Raw genomic sequence first — 19,064 nt, forward strand, 5'->3', positions numbered from 1 at the left:
CCGCGATGGAGCCCGCCCACGAAGTGGCGCCAGCGGCACCTGGCGAGCTCCCAGCGACTCCCTGTCTCCCGCCATCTCCCCCGCAACCACTGCAACAGTTGCAGCTGCCAGCCATTGAGATCCCATGCTGCTCCATTTGCCTGGCAGAGTATGCGCCCGGTATCCGGAAACCCTACGACTTGGGCTGCGGGCACTGCGTGTGCGGCCGCTGCTTCGCGTCTCTCAGCATGACGGGCCCCAAGGTGCGCTGTGCTGTGAACAGAATTCCCAGCTGTCAAGGCACGCAAAGTGGCAAAGCTTCATGGGGTGCCGTTTATGACTGTTGTATGTGTTTGGCTCACAGACGTGCCCGGTGGATCGCAAGGAGTGGGTGCACCCGCATGTGGCCTACGAGCTGTTGCACCTGGTGGAGCAGCTCCATACGCAGCAGCAGAAACAGCAGCAGCAGCAGCAGCAGCAGCAGCACGAGGACGCGGGTGCGGCCGGGTGCGGCGGGGCGGCAGTAGAAGCGGTCATCCCGGCAGCGTTCCTGCTTGGGCAGCAAGGTGCGGGCTGCAGCAGTGGGGCTTGCGTGCGGAGGCCGCTGACCCACCCCTCCGCGATGCTGCCGCCATGCACCCCCTCTGCATCCATATGCCACTGATACCCAGTCCTGCCTGCTGACAGACGGCCCCGGCGGCTCTGGTTCCCGGCGGCGCCGCTGGCGGCCGCCAGACCCCTTCCGCCCGCTGGCGGACACGTCTCTGCTGCTGAGCGACCTGTGGCGTGCGGCGCTGTGGCCGCCCGCCTCCGACGCCGAGCTGCTGGCGGGCGGCGGCGGCGACGCCATGGGGCTGCGCGAGCTGGCGGGACACCTGGCAGCGGCGGCGCCCGACTGGGCGCACACGGCGTGGCGGGTGGTGGCGCCGGGCGCGGCGGTCATGGCCGCGTTGCTGGGCTGGAGGTGCGTGGTGTGGGGTGGCTGGGTGGGTGGGTGGGTGGGTGATTTGGTGGATGGTTGAGTGGGAGGGAGCCAGGATTGATGTGGGTCGGGCTGCAGCAAGCCGAAATGTGGGGTTGCCACTCGGCAGGGGCTGCTAGGAGTAGGAGGGCCACGCAAGAGTTGAATGTGGCAGTTGAGGTGGGGAGGAGGGGGAGGAGGGAAAAATCCAATGAGTCTTGTGTGGTGGTCGCGCAGGTACATCGCCGCAGTGGCCATGCTGGTGCTACCGCTGACGCTGGCAGCGGCGGCGGGGCTGGAGATGCGGAACAAGAGCTGGCCCATGGTGGGCGCCGGGTCTTAGTTGCAGTTGGGGAGAGCTAGCGGCTGCGTTTTCCTAGCTGCTGCGCCTCGTGGCTTACTGGCTCGGCATTGATTCGCGAACCCACCATATACAGATGACCGCCTGCGCTGCTGCCGGCGTCCTGGGTTCGCTTGCGCCGGTGGCTCCGCTACTGGGTGCGGGCCTGCTGCAGCAGCTGCTGGGCGTGGGGCTGCTGGCGTTCCTGGTGGGCGCCATGATGCACTCACGGCACTGGTGAGCGAGGTGGAGGCCGGAGGCGGTCGTGGCGGAGACGGCGGGTGTGAGCCTCCCGGAAAATGGAGGCAGCGATGTGGGTCGGAGCCCATCCATCACCAACCGCAGTCACAGCTGCTAGGGCTGGACCGGCTTACCGCAGCTCTATGAGCCCGATGCTTCGTCACGCTGCCCACCTGCCGTTGCTTCACCCTGCCGCAGTGACTGCCTGCTGTCCAGAATCATGCGGCGGCGGCTGGTGCAGGCGGCGGTGACGTGTGCCGCCGGGGCGCTGTTTGTGTCGGGCTTGCGCCGCTCGTTGCGGCTACGGCTGGCGGCACGGCTGGGGCTGGCCCACATCGCGCTGGGGCTGTTCCAGGCGCTCCGGGTGGTGCACTGGTGGGGCGTGCGTTGGGAGATTCTGCCGGAGTGGCCGCTGGGGCCAATCGGGGTGGAGCCGCCGTCGTTCCGGCCGCTGTGGGCCGTGGCAACGGGCTCGGCCGACGGCAGCGGCGTGGGGCATGTGGGTATGGGTGCGGGCGGCGTGGACGAAATAATTGCGGCGGTCGTGGCGGAGGCGGAGGCGGCGGAGCGGCCGCCGCCCGGGCACCTGTCCATGCTGCTGCTGGCGGCGCGGTGCCTTCTCACGCCCATCCTTTTCATGTGGACCTCGGTGCGTGTTGGGGGCGTCATGGCGGCTCCAGGGCACACAGATTCGGTGCTAATCGCTTTGCTAGCGTTGTTACCTTATGTGGACAAGGACTATGACGGGCTTCAGAGGTCATGCTTGCAGCTCATTTGCGAACGGCGCTATGTCGTTAAGACACTGCGCTACGGACTTTCCTCTTCGCCGCAGGTCTTAGTGGAGGGTTACCGGGGCTCTCTAACGGAGGGCGGCGCGGCCAGCCTGTCAGCCGGCCTCACCCGCAGCACGCTCGCTACGGGCAGCAGCCAGTCGTACTACGGAATTGGGGCGCCCTTCGCGTCCCCGTGCCGTTTTGACCTGTGCGTGCTGGGTCGGGGTCGGGACCCGGGCGTGGGGTAGGGGCGTGTGCTCGTGCAGTTGCTGTGTTGGAGGCTGGGTGAGATGGAGGCACCAGCATGCCGTGAACTTCAAAGATTGTGTTGCGCAGCAACAGCAGGAGCTTGAGGCTTGTTTCCTGTGCTCCTGGCGACCCTTGCCATCGCAGGGACTGGGTGGTGCTCCGCGGCGTGGTGTGGGTGGGCGTCATGTGCGCTACCGGCAGCTGGAGGTGGGGGCGGCGGGGCGGGGCGGAGCAGAGGGAGGCCTGAGCAGGGCGGCGCGGTGGGCCGCTTGATGCCGGTATCCAATGATGCGTATTTCAGGGGGTGGTCGTGGGGGATGGTGGGCTCCAGCGTAGGAAGAGGGCCAGGAACCTAATGCAGACGCACCTGCGCTCTTACGTCGAACGCCGGTCTCTCATCCCGCATGCCGCCCTCCCTCCACACACCTCCAGGATCGCATCCGGTGCGAACGTGGCGCTTCACGGCGCCTTCTCGCTGCTGCGCCTGTTGGCCGCCAACAGCCGCCTGAAGCAGCTCTTCCGGAACGAGAGCTCCGCCGCCGCCACCGCGGCCATACTGGCGGCGGCGGCGCGGGAGCAGGCGGCGGCGCTGACCGCCGCGAGCATGGCCGAAGCCGCCCGGCGGCGACAGCAGGCGCAGGCATCACAGGCGCTGCAGGCGCAGCGGCAGCGGCCGTCCGGTCAGCGGTCAGGGGCAGCAGCGGCCGCTGTTAATGCTGGCAGCGGCAGCTCCGCTGGCCACCGTCCCCGTGGCAGCAGGCGGACAGCGGCTCAAATGATTGCGGGTGTGGCGCCGGCTGCTAACGCCTCCCCAGTCCCCACACCTGCTCCCCTGGCGGCGCCCGCGCCTCCGATTGCGCCTACGCCCGCGATACCACCACCACCCGCACCCATATATAGTCACGTGCCGCGTCCCAGACCGGCCCCGCCTAATAAGATGCTCGATCGGCTGCGGGAGAAGTACGAGGTGGCGCGGCAGCCGGTGCCGCCGCACCGAGCGGGCTTTGCAAATCCGGGCAGAGGGCGAGGCGGCGGCAGGGGCAGCGCGCAGCTGGCGGCCGGCGGCGGGGCTCTGGGCGCAGCTAGCGATGCGGGCATGCAGGCAAGCGCGGGCGTGGAGCGCGAGGAGGAGGGGCGGCGGCTGGTGAGGCAGGTGGTGCAGCGCGTAGTGGCTCGGGTGACCGGGGCCACAGGGCCGTCTGCAGCGCTCGGCAGCCCCCGCGCTGCCGCGGCCATATCACTGCCGGCGGCAGCGCCATCCGCCGCACTAGTTGGGGCAGCAGCCGCAGCAGCAGCAACAGCAGCGGCAGCAGGAGTGCTGGCGCCTGGCGGGCAGGCAATGCCAGCTACGCCTGCTGCAGCGCCGCAGTCCTGGGTGGAGGCGCGGCCCGTAGAAGCTCAGCCGCAACCACAGCCGCAGCCGCAGGACCGGAACCAGTCGCACCAGCCGCAGGCCGCAGGGCCGCAGGCCCCGCTACCAGCGCAGGCGTGGTACGACGGCGCACTCACTCCCTCGGAGGCTGAGGACTACATGAGGCGCCAGGTTGCGTTCCTGGTCAAGGAGATATTCTTTCGGGTCAACCTGCGGGCTGGGCCGCAGGAGGTGCAGATGACGGGCGATCTGGCGAGGGGCGCGTGCAGGACGGACTCGACGGAGGACAGGATACGCAACTCCTGCTCGCGGAGCCGCGACCTGCAGCTCCACGTGCTGCCGCGTAAGTCGCGTGATGAGCGCCCTGAAGAAGAGGGCGAGTCCGCGCGTGCGCAGCCGGTAGCGGCGACGGCGGCGGCAGCGGCGGCGGCTGATTCTTTAGTGCCCGATGCGGCTGCAGCGGTGGGCGCAAGCGCACCGGCGGAACCCAGCGCAGCAGACCGCGCGACGGCGGCAACGGCGGCGGCAGCTGCCGCCGCAGGTTCGGCGGCAGGCGGTGGCGTGGCAGCGGACCTGGGTATGGCATCGGGTGCGGGTGCAGCTGCAGGTGCCAGCGCGAGCCCGAGCGCGGCGGCGGCGAGCGCGGCTGCAGCGGGTGGCCCGGTGGTGGGGGACGGGCCCCAACTGCAGCCGCCTGGTCCGCAGGCAGCGCAGTGCATTGTGCAGGGCGCAAGGAGAGAGGCGGAGGCAGCGGCCGCTGCAGCGCAGGACCGCCCTAGCGGTACCCACACACTGCCGCCGGAGCCGGAGCTGGCTGCCTCCCGCGCGGATGGGGCGGAGGTAAATGCTGCAGCGGAAGGGGAGGAGCTCCAGAGGTGTACCCTAGACTCTGTCCGTCAGGCGAGGCAGCGACCAGAGGCCGCCACGGACGCCGCTTCGAGCCAGCGGCCGCCGCTGGCGGCGGCTGAGCTGGTGGCATCTCCTGCTGGCCCTGCCCCGCCTGCGGCTGCGGCTGCCTCTGCTGCGGCGTCTGCTGTGGCTGCGCCAGGCGCGGACGACCCCCGCTGGGCCGACCTTTGGCTGCAGCAGCAACAGCAGCGGCGCCAACAACAGCAACAGCAACAACAGCAGCAGCGAACACAGCAGCAGCTCCTGCCTGGGGAAGCCGGCGCCAGTCCTGCTGCTGCGGGCGCTTCCGGTACGCAGCCCACGGTTGCTGCGGCAAGGCATGTGCCCAGCGCAGCTGCAGGGGCCGCCTCAGCAGGAGGCGCGGCCGGCGGCGCCACACCCGCCGCGCCCGCCGCCTCCACTCCCGGGCTCGGCTTGAACCTGTCGGGCGGTCCAGTCTTCCAAGCCGGCGTCTTCCAAGCCGGCGTAGGCAGCGGCAGCGGCGGCGGCAGCGCTGCTCCGGGCACTTCAGCGGCAGGCGCAGGCGGGGCTGCCGCGCCCGCGCCCTCGCCGCGCCCCCGCCCCTCCACTCGCCACGCCGGCGGCGGCAGCGGTAACACCACCACGGGTTCCACTGCCAGCACGACGGGCAGGCGCAGCGCCGGCACCACCAGCGCCAATGCCAGCTCCAACGCCGGTAGTGGAGCTGCTGGACGGGGCAGCGGCGGCGCAGCTGGCACGAGTGCCACCGCCGCCGGCACGAGTGGCAGCGGCGCCGCCAGCACCACCAGTGGCCTGGCGCGTGTGTCCCTCATGGCCTCCAGCGGGCCGCCACGGGGCGGCGCCTTCGATGACGTGCTTCTGGCCTTCAGTGCTCTGGTGGTGGTGCAGGTGCGGGCGGAGGGCAGGGCAGGGCAGGGCTGTGCCATTGCACCGTAATACCCAGCCGCATGCTTATATTGTACCTACTTGCCTGGTGCCACCTCCGCGACACCATGTGGTATCCTCGGTGGAGATTCTATCGACCATAACCTGCGCAATTCTACAGTCGCCGTCTTCTACCGTATCTATCATGCCTGCAACCCCAACCCCTCCCCACGCCTCCGCTCCACCCCGGTCTACTGCGCCAGTGGCTGGCGCTCATGCCGCCATGGGCGCAGCTGCTGCGCCTGGCGCTGTGGCCGCTGCAGGGCTGGATGGGCCCCGCTGGCCCCATGGAGCGGGCCCTGCTGTGGGGCTCGGCAGTGGTTCTGTTCGGCATATCTGTGCTGGTGAGAAGCGAGGAGGCTGGCTTGGAGGCGAGGCCGGGAACTCGTGAAGCAGGATGTCTTCCTGGCGGCAACTGCAGACCACCTGCAATGCTGAGTGCAACTTGACGAGGCGCGCTGGACGCGGCTGGTGGAAGCTGTCAAGGCCACGACTTGTGACCGTGTCGCCGGCCGTTCATACCTGCTCCCTGCAGGTGGCGCGTGTGCCCACGCCGCGGCTGCAGGGGCTGCTGCGGCCCTGCAGCGGCGGCAGCAGCGGCAGCGGCTCTGTTGACGTGTTGGCGCTGATGCGGTACAACGCCGGCATGTACGGTGAGTGTGTGTGTGTGTGGGCGGGGGGTTTGGGCCCTGGGGGAGAGCCGTTCGTGAGGGCGGGGGGGGGGCTACAGCGCGGCAGCGCGGCAGCAGCCAGTGACATCGACCTACTGCCGCCTAAGCGCTGCAGTAGGATGCATCCGCGTTTTTTTACATGGAAGCAGAGGAGAGTTGGGATTTTGAGTCCTGCGTTCCCGTGCATTCGTCCATGTGTATCCGAAGTGTGCTGCCGCCCGCCTGCCCGCCCGCAGCTGTGCCGCTGGTGCTGCGGCTGCTGCGGCAGGTGTGGGCGCCGCTGCCATGGCTGTACCTGGCCGGCCTCACAAACCTGGAGCTGCTGCTGAGGGCCGTCGTGCTGGGACTGCAGGCGAGCGCGAGGTTGCTCGTGCGTCTGTACACCGTATACGCGTGCCCGTGCCCTGGCTCTCCAGGCCTAACGGTTCTCGGGTGGCGCCCGTCGCCATCGCACACCCCGCACTGCCTCCACTAGTCCACTTGGCACCCCGCACCGCGACATCCCCATCATCCTTGTCCGCCCGTCCCACTCGCTACGCCCTCCCGCCATGCCTTGCGCTTTGCAGTCGGTGGGCTTCATGCGGCACCTGCCGCTGTCAGGGCCGCCGCCGCTGCCGCTCGCGGGCGCGCTGCTGTTCCGCTGCGACCCGCCCGCGTGGACGCGCGCTCGCGCCGTGAGCTACAGCAGGCTCGTGTCAATAGAGTACGGCTTGGTGCGGCCGGAGGTGCGCGCTTCGCGCCGCGCCGCCGTGGCTGCCGGGGCCATCATCTTGGGCCTGGATGACGCAATTTCGGAGTGGCTGGGCATGTGCGTGGAGGGTGCCGCGGCACTCATGACGGCTATGTATACGATCCGCAGCCGCGCCGCCACTGCCGCCAGCAGTGGAGCAGGCGATGGAGCAGGCGGCGTAGCTGCCGCAGCTGCTGTTGCCGGCGCCGTGAGTGCCACTGTGGGCAGCGCCGGCGCTAGCCGCCGCACCAGCGGCACCGGCGGCGTTAGGGTCATCAGCACCACCGGCGGCAGCGTGCGGCTGGGGAGGGCGGCGCCCGGCGGCGCCGCGGGCCCCGGCGGCGCCACGGTGGGCGTCGTGGGCAGCGGTGTGGCGGGGCTGTCTGCGGCCGAGACAGAGGCCGTCGTGGGCGCCATGCTGGAGCAGATACGCAGCCGCCAGTCCGGCGGAGGTGGCGGTGGAGGTGCAGGTGGCACCCTGGGCGCTTCAAGTAGCGGTGCCGGCGCTGGTGGCGGGGCTGCGAATGGCGGCGCTGGCGCGGGCGGGAATGCTGCCGGCGGAGGCACGCTGCTGCGTCACGTGTTCCCGCGTAACGCGCTGGACTCGGACGCCAGCGAGCGCGGCGCTAGGCCCGCAGAGGGCGGTGAGGGCGACTCTGACGACGACGGCGACGCGTTGAAGTTCTACTCTGACCCTGACGACGACGACGACGACGAGGATGGGTCGGTGTGGGAGGAAGATGAGGATGAGGACGAGGATGAGGATGGAGAGGAGGGGCGACGCGGGGCGCGGGGCGAGGGCGTGACGCTGGTGGCTCCCTGGTCCGCCTACCCGTCGCAGGCAGCGGGCCTGACTCGCCGGCGCGTGCGCGTGCGGCGCAGCGAGCGTACCAGCGGTTAAGCCGGTGGTGGTCAACAAATGCGCTGTGCGGATTGTTTGGCGGAACCAGATACGTTCAGCACTTCGGCAAGAGCGTGCGTAGCCTGAGTAGCAGTGGGCTCCTGACGTGCATGGCACAAGCGCATGAGGCCATGTGGAGGATCTTACCACGGCTGAGCGACCGGTGTTGTGAGCGGGCAAATTTGAGTTGAACCCCTGCGACGTTTGGACGACATGGCGGCAGGCGGTTCAGAGACCGGACAACATGTTTCACAGCTCCCCGTGTTGACACGTTGTAAGTGAGACGGATGCCAGAAACTTACAGCAGCACATGGCCAGGGCGCATCCCGCGTGGCACGCAGGAAGCGGCGTAACGCAAAACTTATGAATATGGTATTCCTTGTGTCTTCCAGTACTTGTGTTCACTTCGTTCGCTTCACAGGCTTGGTCGGCTGGCACGTGGCCCTTCTTGTACGGGACGGGCCAGCCAACCTATCCGGCACGGCGGCACACATCATGCGTCCTGCACATGCTCACACCACGAACCATCAACACCGCCACGACGCCCCATCCATTCTTCGTCCCCCAATCCGCGCTCCCATCATACACCCAACGATCACCTCCACAACCACTATCGCCACCGCCACCACCAATCAGCCAAGCATCACCCCTGGGTCCGCGCCTGCAACCAGTTGGTCATGTGCTGCAGCAGCTCCGGCGTCTTGGGGTCGTGGTGCAGGTCGTGGAAAGCGCCCTCCTCCACCACCGCCGTCACGTCCGTGCTGCGCAGGCGCGACAGCAGCTGCCGGAAGCTGCCGACGGTGCATGCCACGTCCCTGCCGGGGGCGGGGCGTTGCGGGCACAGCAGCAGAGGTCAGAGCGCCGTGTGTGTAAGGGTAAGTCGTAAGGATTTAGGTGGCGTTTAAGTAGGGGGGAGCAGGGGCTACTAGACTGGCCAGTGCAAAGGTTCCATACAATCACCAGCTGCTGTTGAGCTTTGTCACATATCAGCTACTGCGCTTGAAACACAACCGCTGCATGTCCCTACAGTGAAGCTGCCCATGCGTCTGCCGCCACTCACTTGGTGCCGTGCTGCGCGTACACGGGCACTGTGATGCGGTTGCACTGGCCGGCCAGCCGGTGGCAGCCCCACAGCAGCGAGGCGACAGTGGCAACCTACAGACGACGTTGATGGAAGCACGGTCTAGGATACGTAGAAGGAAAGGTCGGGGGCTTGAGTGACAGACGTGTGCAGCAGGCATGTCCACATTCTTCCCTTCCCTCTGCACCGATGCCAATCCCCGCTTCCCTCGCACCGCCGCCCTCACCTTGAATTTCCCTCGGTACCTGCGGTGGCCGCAAGCGGAGGCAGTGTCACAACGGCTGCAACCTCCACACACTGCTGCTGCATCCTGCCAGCTTGCCCTCCCCCCCGGTCATGGCCACTTTCCCCCGGTCGTGGCCACATGTAACAACTCCTCTGACGCCCCCGCCCCATCCCAGCCCGCCCCATCCCGGCCCACCCCGCCCCGCCCCGCCCCGCCCCGCCCTGCTCACCACAACATGTCCTTGGCCATCTCCTCCACCGCCGCCGCGTCCCGGATGCCCGCCTCCACCGGATTACGCCCGAAGAACGGCAGCGCCGGCGCAAACCACGACAGCGCCGTCGCGAACGCCAACTTGACCGCCCGCAGGTACCATGGGTCACCGTACAAGGCATCACTGAGGCATGACGTCAGCATCAGTCCCGAGTATAGATCTGAACCGGAGCCGCCGGGGCGGCTGGTGGCGGCGACCGCCAGGCAGGTCGTGAGGCCGCCCAAGGAGTAGCCGAGCAGGAAGATCTGCGGCTTGCGAGGCCCCGCCTGCCCCTCGCCTGACTCTTGGCCGGCTCTCCCCGAGGTGGAGGCCGCGGTTGCCGCCTCCTGCTCCGCCGGCACCACCACCTGTGGATGCGGCGGCAGCGGCGTCCAGACAGGCGCCGTCAGCAGCCTGTGGCACACGCCAGCCCAGCCCCAGCGCCAGCGCCAGCCCCGGCCCCAGCCCCAGCCCCAGCCCCAGCCTCAGCCCCAGCCCTCCCCGCGCCCCCGCCCCCGCCCCCGCCCCCGCCCCCCAGCCCCAGCCCCAGCCCCCCAGCCCACATTCCCAGCCCACGTCCCCAGCCCCACCAGCCCCGTGCACGTGCGCACGTGTGCCCCCACCTGGCGTGTGAAGTCGATCAGGTCGCCCACCATATGGTCAAAGGAGCGGATCAGCGCGCGGTCCGAGTAGCCGCCGTCCGCCGCGCCCAGCGGCCCGCTGCGGCCGTGCCCGTGCGCGTCGTAGGCGTAGACGGGCATGCCCAGGCGGGAGACCAGATGGCTCAGCACTGCGGCGCGGGGGACACGAGTGCGGCATGCAGGAAGGAAGGAGCGGGAAGGAAGGATGTTGCGTGGGAGGCGTAGCTGCATACGCGTGCAGAGTGCCAGGGCAGTGCGTTGCGGTTGTGCGCTCCAGGCGCATACAAAGGGCACCAGAAACAAGACAGTGTGAAAGGAACTGGGTTGATTTGCACAGTGGCAGGAGCGCGCAACAGGATCGCTGGAGGCCTAGCGGAAGACGCAACGCGACGCATTGCGGGCCGCCGCACCTGCGCTGTGCCGGGCATGGTGGTCTGACAGCCCGTGGTGGAAGACCAGGCAGGCGGGCGAGCGCCGCACAGTCGGCTTGAAGGTGGTGGTGTACAGGTCATAGCCGCTGCGTTGGGGCAGGAAGAACTTGGAGTTTGGTTGATGCGGCGTTGCAGTTCCCCGTGCAGGACGGGAGTGGGAAAAGAGTTGTATGGAATTGCCGTATGCCACCGCCGCTAGTACCGGTGCCGTTCCCGCGAGAGGAGGGGAGGGGAGCATAGGGGGAAGGCGCAGCCGAGGGAAAGGAGCTTTGACCGCCAGCAGCACTGGTGCCTAAGACTTTTCCGCGCCAAATCGGCGTCCGCAAAGCCAACTGCCGTGCTGTCAGCCACGTCGATGCTTCGTGGCACTTGCCAATCCTGCCATGCGCCTGGGAGCCCCCCAGCTTTCGCTTTGTCCTTTGTACCCGCTGTCGCCAGCGGAGGCCAGATGCATCACGCTCGCTCCCAGCGCACATTGGCACGTATCTAGAACGCATACGTGCAGAACTGTATGCGTCGTGCTCGCGTACTTACCGTCTGCACCGGAAGGCCCCGTGCTCCACGGAAACGCCATTCCCGTCCTTCCCGCTTGCAGCAGCTTGCACGTCCACGCTGGAACCGTTGGCAGCTTTAGTTGCTGCCATTTATGCGTCACCAGACCAAACCGCGCTTGCAGCAGCTTTAGGGCTATCGGACGTGCCGAAAGAAGAAGAAGACCTTTCTCGTAGTCGCGTGGTGCAAGAAAGGGAGCGACGGTGATACTATTCACTGTCGGTACGTTAGGTATTTAGCAACATTACAAAATATTAGCTCCAAGCCAGTCTTTCCTTGCCAGCATCGCGTCCCGAAGTTGAGGACGATTTGAGAGCCGCACCGTGTTATGGAGAACAAACGAAGTTAAGGACTGCACCGCAACGCAACGTCTCGTAGCGGTTGTGGGGTCGAAAGGGCCTTGGAAGAATTGATGGACCCCAGGGTCACTAGGCTCCTGCTGGTGTTTCCTGAGGCCAGAGCCTGACAGCTATATTTTTAGCTTTTGAAGACTTTGGAACAGTTGTTCCTGGCCAAGGACACGCAAGACCGTGCTTCAATCGGCGGCCGGCGATACCAAACATCCCCTCTTGTAAAGACCAAAGAATCGATTGTATTGCTGAAACAATCTTCCGAAACTTGATAACTCTGCTTCTTGTGTTTGCACGAAGAAATGGGCGAGGGCGGCAAACGCAAATCGCGGCAGGAAGATGCTCCAGCGCCTCCATCGCATCGTATACTGACTGCAGACGAGCTAGGACTGTTGAAGGGTGAGTCGGCGCCAACCGGCCGGCTGTTTGGCTTCCACCCTTGTGGCTCGGGCTGAATTGCCACTCGTGCCAACATTTAACAGTTTCGGAGGTCCCTGCTGGCGATAAATGGGAGGAGACTGCGGCGAAACAACGCTGGTGAGGGAGCATGCAATCGCAATGGTGACGGCGGCGTGCGTGAAAATGCTGGTCTGGTGTGCTGCAACGCACGAGGGAGCAGCAAGGGCTTCTTGGGTTGGCGCCGGGGCAAGGGGTTTGGACGCTTGGGCAGTCACGACCACCAGGGTTTGACCGCGTGCGTGTGCGTCTCCGCTCTGCAGGGGTGCTCCGGACAAGGCCCAGGGCATTACACGGCTGCAGGTGCACTGCCCCGACTGGAGCTCAGGTGAGGCCGCCAGCCGGCTCGCCCGCACCCGGCTCGCCCGCACGGCAGCTCTCGCAATGCATGCCGGCTTCTCATCTCCGGCCTCGCGACCAACGGGGTGGGGTGCATTTCGCCTTTTCTCCGCACCCCCGCCACCCTCTCCACGCCATGCCGTCACGCACACGCCCGCCCTGGTGCCCGCCGCTTTCGCCCTCGCTTGGGCCCCGCCCCCAGACCGCTGCTTGGTGGCTGCGGCCCGCACCAGTGGGCGTGTCACGCTGCACGCGGGCAGTGACGGCGGTGATGTGGGCTCCTTCCGCGCGGCGCCGCCCGCCTCCACCTCGGGTCGCTCGGACACGTCCACCAATGCGGTGCAGGCGCTGCGGTTCACACAGGCGGAGGGGTGAGAGATGGGGCGGGGGGCGGGGCGGGGCGGGAGCTGGGGCTTGGGGGAGATGGGGGCGGAGTAATGAGAGCTTGGGCAGAGGGTTGAGCACGTGTGCTTCTACGCCGCCCTCCCCTGGCCGCAGGTCACACCAGCTGCTGATCTCCACAGCCACATTGGGCGGCCACGTCAGCGTGCACCGCTGCCCGCTGGAGGCGGCGCTGGCCACGGCGGCGGCGGGGCGGGTGGTGCAGACGTGGGAGGAAACGGTGCGGCTGCAGACCATCGGCGACTTGCAAGCAATGGTGGGTGCTGGGGAGAGGTGGGTGGGTGGGCGCAGTGCGGTGTTGGTGTTGCCATGGGACCATGGGGAGGACTGGGAGGAAGATTGCTTGCGGAGGTAGCAGGGAGGAAGTCGCATGTGCCAATCTTCCTGGCTGCCAGATGTAGCTAGGAGCGAGGCCACTGGGCCCTCCCGCTCCCATCCTCCCCGCACCATTGCTTCCAGCCTGCGCTGGCACTCGCATGGCCCCAGCCACCCGCCAACCCGCCCTCACCCGCGCCACCACCACACACACCTCCACTACCACCACCACGACCCGCAGGACGTGAGCAGCAGCGGGCGCTACGTCGCGGTGGGCGGCGAGGGCCACCAGCTCAAAGTGTGGGACCTGGAGGCGGCAGGCAAGGCCGCAAAAGCATCCTCCTCCTCATCAGGAGCAGGGGCGGACGGGGCGGATGGCGCAGTGGCCAAGGCGGGGGAGCCGCTGTTCGCGGGCAAGGCCGGCAAGCCCAGCCGCAGCGGGCTGCAGGACCTGGCGCACGTGACCGCGGTGGCGTTTGTGCCGGGGCAGGACGACAAGCAGGTGAGGGCCATGAGGAGGCGGGGGAGAGGAGGGGGCGCGAAGCCGGGGCCGGGGTGGGTGGGGGTGGCGGGTTGCAAGGATTGGTAAAGAGAAGGGGGGATAAGTCGGGTTGCAATGCCGAATTGACCGAGAGCCAGGACCCAAGGGCAGCCCGCGGAGTGCGGAGGTGTGGGCGTGTGGCCTGGACCTTGGTCTTGGACGCCCATGGGGCGGGCCCAACCTGGCTAGAAGTGTACTGGGGTGGGCTATCATGCGGGCCGGTGCTATCCAGGGTAACTGGGTAAGGCTGGACCGCCAGCAAGTATGCGTCTGCCGACACCGCTGAGCTTAAGCGTCCCCACTGCCCCCCTCGGCTGGTATCTACAACCCCCGCCCCCCGCCTTGGTAAACTTGATATGCGTGTAACCCCCCGGCTCCTGCTCCTAGGTGCTTGTGGGCACGGCCAAGCACAAGCTGTGGCTGTACGACATGCGGGCGGGCCGCAAGCCGCAGGCGGAGCTGGTGTGGGGCGAGGGGCGCATCACCACGCTGCAACCGCAGCCGGATGGTGAGCGGGGGCAGGAGTCGGGCGTGTGGACCGCGGGCGTCGGCGGTTACGGGTGGGAGGGGGGCCTTTGGGACCAGGAGCGGGGCTGGGCTGGATTGCGGGTGGTGGGTGCCCTCGCGGGGTGGGCGACTGTCCGCCACCATGATGGCGCCTTGCTCCGTGCACTGCGCCCTGCGTCACCCCTGCGCCCATGTACGCCTGCGTCACCCCTGCGTCCGTGTGCGCCTGCGTCACCCCTGCGCCCGTGTGCGCCTGCGTCACCCCTGCGTCCTTGTGCGCCCCGGTCTGGTGCCAGGCTCGCGCATCTGGGTGGGCAACGGCCGCGGCCACGTGGAGGCACTGGACATGCGGCAGGCGCCCGCCAAGATCTCCATGGGCCACGCACTCAAGGGCGTGGCGGGCTCGGTGAGTGGGACCGTGCGGCGCTGGAGTAGGGAGCTCCGGGGGCGGGGGGCGTGGAGGGAGGGAGGGCACGAAGGGAGGGGCAGGCGCGAGGCGGTTTTGTGCTGCTGTGATTACCCAGGCGCCAACAACCTCCGTCTCTCCTTTTCATTCCTGCCGCCACCGCCACACCCCACGTGCCGCTGCCACCGCCACCAGATCCGCGCCCTGGCGCTGCACCCCTCCGAGCCGCTGATCGCGTCGGTGTCCCTGGACCGCCACCTGCGGGTGCACCACTCCACCAAGCGCAGCTCGCTGGCCAAGCTGTACCTCAAGCAGGTGTGCACGTGTGTTCATGTGGCCACGTCCGTACGTCGGCGCTTTCGTGGGTCCGCGCTGAAACAGTGTTCGTGGCCTGCGCGACCTGCCTTCGCCACCTTCCGCGTGCCAACCTGTAGGCACTCACGGGCGTTGCGTGGCTTCCACCGCTGCCGGCCACGCCTGCCGAAGGCGCCGCGGACGAGGCAGAGGAGGCGCGGGCGGCAGAGGAGCAGGCGGAGGACCAGGAGGAGGAGCAGGACAACGGTAAGCGGTCTCGCCGCCATGCATGGAATGTTGGCAGTTAGGACGCACGTGGTGTGGGCTCTGGGTCACAAGTGATGATATCGTTGCGTCTGTGCCTGTGCTGTCGACAGGGCGCGGCGCTCGTGGTAAGGGCAAGCACTCCAGCCGGGACCAGGCGGGAGCCCGGTCCAAGCCCCAGGGGAACAAGAAGGATAGCAAGCGGCGCAAGCAGTGAGGACGTTGCTGGTGTGGAGGTGGCGAGCGGCCTGTAGTGGAGCAGGGGCTTTCAGGAGCGGCGGCGAGCGGCACGTGGCGCTGGCGGCGCTGAAGGGCCAGTGGCGTGATCAGGGCTGGGGTTTCGGGCGCGTGTATCGTTGTGGAGGCAGGAACGGTGTGGCAAGCAAGCAGGCGAAGGCTAGGAGGCTTCTAGGAGGCTTCTTGCAGATGTGGGTGGCGCCCTGGCAAACAGGCGAAGAGGGTGTCCCGACCTTGGTCACGAGTTCCCGACAATGGGACTTCGTTGGTGCTGAGCCCGCAGGGCTGGCGGGGTCTGCCTTATGTTACAAATCTTCACCAGGCATACGCGTTAAGATGCATCCACTGACTGTAACCGTCAGGTGTTAGCCATACACTGCAGTCATGCATGTACAGGTGGCAGTTTGCGGGTATGAGCCAGTGCGTGTTGCTGCAGTGGGTGTGCAGCACACGCGAATGCGTGCGAGGCAGGCTGCAATGCACTCGCCCACCAAATCAATGCCCCATTGGGGTTCTGGGCCCCACAGAAACAAGAAATTTCTGCCACGCACGACAACAAATACTATGCAACGTGATGCGGCATGCCTGCTTTACGCCAGCCATGCGCTCTGGCACGACATGCGGCTTGCTGGTATGGACGTAGCATTGTGTAGCACACCATGGGTCCAGCCATCCGCGGCCTCAGACAGGTCAGCTACGAAGGTTGAAAGACATATCATATCTAAACATGTGGCCTTGTACGGCACGCGATTGACCAAACTCCCGTTCCACACCAGGATGGTCAAGCACGCCCTCCACACATGCAACGAGTAAACACCTACCGCTACGCAGTACTCCGGCTTGCCCCTCCCCCCTCAGGGCGCTCCATGCCGTGCGCCCCGGAATGCGGTGTGGGGATGGGGTGGGGTGGGATGGACTGGCGGATGGTGGAAGTATCATATCGGTCTGCTGGGGGCTGCGAGCAGCCATACTACCGGTCATGATATTGCCTTCGGTAGCTCAGGGCGCCGCGGGCTGGGGGTGGGTAAGTGAGCGGGGATGGGGGCTCGGACTCAGCGGGGGCACGGACTCAGGGCGTCGAAGCCAGCGAGAAGCGGGCGAGAGTAACGCCGATGTGCCGGGTGATGTGCGAGCAGAATACAGAACGCGGCATTCGTCATTACGGGGAAACTAAAACAGATAGCGCCAACCTTTTGCGCCTCGCGCTTTCGCGCGCAATTTCCGGGATCCTCCAACGCGTCGATTCCTCCGTCTTGCGTCCTCCCGTGCCGGGAGCCTTGATTATCAATACAATTTGTGATATATTGTATGTTGCGCTGGAGCTCTAATGCAAACGCTGCGCTTGTGCGTTCACCCCGCTCTGGCATAGGGCTTGCGTTTTCATAATGTTACGCTTTGCAATACGTACATAGAAAGGCGCGTTATTTGCACGACAAATTTCGCTGCGCTCGGGTTTCAAGGTTATAACTCAAGTCAAAACTGGAATAACCGGGAGGGCCCCCCGCGGCGAGCTCGATGCGACCGCAATGGCTATTGCCCCTCCCCCTTCGGGGGAAGGGGCAAGCCAACTGGGGGGTGAGCCTTGCTCACGCCCACCTTATTGAAGCGGTCCTACATGCTGAACGATGAACTAACGCCGGCACTCCAGAAGGCAATGGCATCGGTGAGTGCTCATATGCGGGCACACAGCTCTGGCGAAACCCGTAACAAGTCAGAGTTCCAGTACGTGCGGCCACGTACGCAGTGGGCTCTACGCGCTGCTCGCACCCCAACCCACAGCTCTACAGCAACAGCGGCAGCGCCGCTTCATGCTTAGTGATAGGTTCGTCCGCCCAGATGAGGGTGCGGCAACATGGGCTGTCCACCAGCGCCCTGCATCTGCTGCTGCATGAACGCCTGCATCTGCTGCCGCTGCTGCGCCTGCATATGCTCGAGCTGATCCTGCTGTTGTAGCTGCGGCTGTTGTTGCGCCAGCTGCTGTTGCTGCACCAGCTGCTGCTGCTGTTGCGCCAGCTGCGCGTCCTCTGCCGCAGGCGATGCGCCGTCCCCGAAGCCTGGCGGTGTGGTGGCGGCAGAACCGTGCGCCTGGATCGCTGGTGGGTAGCCGCCCGCTGAGTTCAGGGGGTATACAGCGGCCGGGTTGCTGTAGATGACATACCCGGCACCAGCCCCGGGGCTGCGCGGGCTGTGCAACGAGCCTGCCGGGGACAGGGTCACGCGGGGGCTCAGGAGTAGCTGCGGGCTGGCAACGGCGCGAACGCCGAGGGGGCTGTTGGCGGCTGAGGCGTACGGCGAAGCGCCCGCCGCCGCCAGCAGCCCCAGCTGGCTGCCGTAGCTGCTCGCAGCTGCGGCGTTGGCATATTTGAGCTGCTGCTGTTGCTGCGCCACGTTGGCCGCACTCGTGGTTCGAGCGTAAGCGTCCGGTGACAGGTCCAGCGGCCCGATGAACTGCAAGCAAAGGTTGGGTGCGTGGGGGGCAGTCATGGTTTTGCACACGCCGCTCGCCACACCGATGAGGGGCCCACGGCCCCCCGCCCAGCCCTGCGAAACCGGTCCAGCCAGGTTCAGCCGGCGCCGTGAATGCGCTCCTCTGCACGACTTGGATGACCGGGACACCATCCCCATCCTGCCAGATCCTGCAGTCCTGCACCCATTCCGCCTTTCCCACAGCCGGTGCCGCTGTGCCTCAGCGGCCCGTTCACCCACCGACACTTGGTGCCTTTTTGGAAGTGGCGGCGATGCACACAAGCAGCAGAAGGGCAGTACGAACAGCGCTACTGCCATAGCCACTCCGCCCCCAATCAGGCCAGCTAGAGGCCCGCTGTTGATGCACCAGTTGTAATACTGATTCGGGGCATCGGCGCCGGATGCGTCCTGCGCGTTAGTTGCACCAGGTAAGGCATATTAAACAAGGGAGATACGCACCAGGTAAGACATATCCAACAAGGGAGATAGGCACCAGGTAAGCACGTTCTATCACTGCCAGGGTAGCAAACTGACATCATACGGTATACACGCGGCCTCATACGATTCACACGCGCGTGGGGGCAAGCAACCCCATCTAAGCTAAGTTCGTGACCCACAGCCTACCTGGGGATAGAAGACGCTGAATTCAAACGCGGACACAATGCATCCGGTCTCCAATCCGTAGGCGTAGGTCAGGTTCCAAGCCACCATCGACAGGTTGGCCTTGCCTGTCTCCTTGAAGCGGTCCCGGCAGAACTTGCACCCGCCCAGAGCCACCCCGCTGATAGGCAGCCATATGCAACCCTGCGTGTGTGTGCGTGTGTGAGAGGGGGTGGGAATTCGGCATAAGCGCCCGGCGCCAAACGCTGCTGGCAGACGGATGTCTGGGCAGTGCACACCTGGATGAAGCATACAGCAAACAACACCTGTAAACCGGCAAAAGGACCACGGAGCAGGGTGAGAGAGAGTGCAGGTGCGGGTGCCCGTTGGTGCGCATGGGTGCCTGACGGTGGAAAGCGGCATTTGGGCTGTTTGGGCCATTTGTTGGCGGAGCTGAGACGGCCAGTGGGCGAAGCGGTCCCTTTCCAGCATTGTAGCATAATAGAGGAAGGCCGTGAACGACTTACCCAACATGCGAAAGTCAGAGCAGTTTTGTGCCCAAAATACATCGTAGCACCTGTCGGCAATTGGAAGTTGTTGATTCACGTGCTTTTACCTAGCCAGCAGCAATGGCGGCAACGCTGTGCGCTCTGAGCTGTGCAATTTGTTGGTGTT

At 66.3% G+C, this 19,064-nt stretch overlaps 4 protein-coding genes across 4 annotated transcripts; 2 read left to right on the forward strand and 2 right to left on the reverse strand.

Annotated features, from left to right (window-relative positions):
• Nucleotides 1-97: 97 nt before the first annotated feature.
• Nucleotides 98-8,321, forward strand: CHLRE_17g718550v5 (uncharacterized protein). Its single transcript, XM_043072215.1, has 13 exons — nucleotides 98-242; nucleotides 344-545; nucleotides 667-943; nucleotides 1,178-1,265; nucleotides 1,378-1,517; nucleotides 1,719-2,169; nucleotides 2,353-2,501; nucleotides 2,687-2,749; nucleotides 2,975-5,693; nucleotides 5,933-6,073; nucleotides 6,265-6,382; nucleotides 6,637-6,752; nucleotides 6,967-8,321. The coding sequence occupies exons 3-13, from the start codon at nucleotides 828-830 to the stop codon at nucleotides 8,029-8,031; spliced, it is 5,166 nt and encodes a 1,721-aa protein (XP_042914674.1). The 5' UTR covers nucleotides 98-242; nucleotides 344-545; nucleotides 667-827; the 3' UTR covers nucleotides 8,032-8,321.
• A 1-nt stretch (nucleotide 8,322) lies between these two features.
• Nucleotides 8,323-11,427, reverse strand: CHLRE_17g718600v5 (uncharacterized protein). Its single transcript, XM_043072216.1, has 7 exons — nucleotides 11,195-11,427; nucleotides 10,640-10,746; nucleotides 10,212-10,378; nucleotides 9,568-9,956; nucleotides 9,339-9,357; nucleotides 9,092-9,186; nucleotides 8,323-8,846 (listed from the first exon to the last, which is right to left on the reverse strand). Exons 1-7 carry the CDS (start codon nucleotides 11,302-11,304, stop codon nucleotides 8,675-8,677), a joined length of 1,059 nt encoding a protein of 352 aa, XP_042914675.1. The 5' UTR covers nucleotides 11,305-11,427; the 3' UTR covers nucleotides 8,323-8,674.
• Nucleotides 11,428-11,707: 280 nt separating this feature from the next.
• CHLRE_17g718650v5 (uncharacterized protein) lies at nucleotides 11,708-16,149 on the forward strand. The gene is made up of 11 exons (XM_043072217.1): nucleotides 11,708-11,961; nucleotides 12,045-12,099; nucleotides 12,282-12,346; nucleotides 12,560-12,728; nucleotides 12,856-13,015; nucleotides 13,316-13,576; nucleotides 14,003-14,123; nucleotides 14,419-14,528; nucleotides 14,724-14,843; nucleotides 14,963-15,089; nucleotides 15,200-16,149. Exons 1-11 carry the CDS (start codon nucleotides 11,865-11,867, stop codon nucleotides 15,301-15,303), a joined length of 1,389 nt encoding a protein of 462 aa, XP_042914676.1. The 5' UTR covers nucleotides 11,708-11,864; the 3' UTR covers nucleotides 15,304-16,149.
• Nucleotides 16,150-16,491: 342 nt separating this feature from the next.
• Nucleotides 16,492-19,057, reverse strand: CHLRE_17g718700v5 (uncharacterized protein). Its single transcript, XM_043072218.1, has 5 exons — nucleotides 18,917-19,057; nucleotides 18,689-18,715; nucleotides 18,414-18,593; nucleotides 18,030-18,197; nucleotides 16,492-17,771 (listed from the first exon to the last, which is right to left on the reverse strand). Exons 1-5 carry the CDS (start codon nucleotides 18,956-18,958, stop codon nucleotides 17,136-17,138), a joined length of 1,053 nt encoding a protein of 350 aa, XP_042914677.1. The 5' UTR covers nucleotides 18,959-19,057; the 3' UTR covers nucleotides 16,492-17,135.
• Nucleotides 19,058-19,064: the final 7 nt, after the last annotated feature.

The sequence above is a fragment of the Chlamydomonas reinhardtii genome, chromosome 17 (genome assembly GCF_000002595.2).
Source record: "Chlamydomonas reinhardtii strain CC-503 cw92 mt+ chromosome 17, whole genome shotgun sequence".
NCBI classification, from domain to species: domain Eukaryota; kingdom Viridiplantae; phylum Chlorophyta; class Chlorophyceae; order Chlamydomonadales; family Chlamydomonadaceae; genus Chlamydomonas; species Chlamydomonas reinhardtii.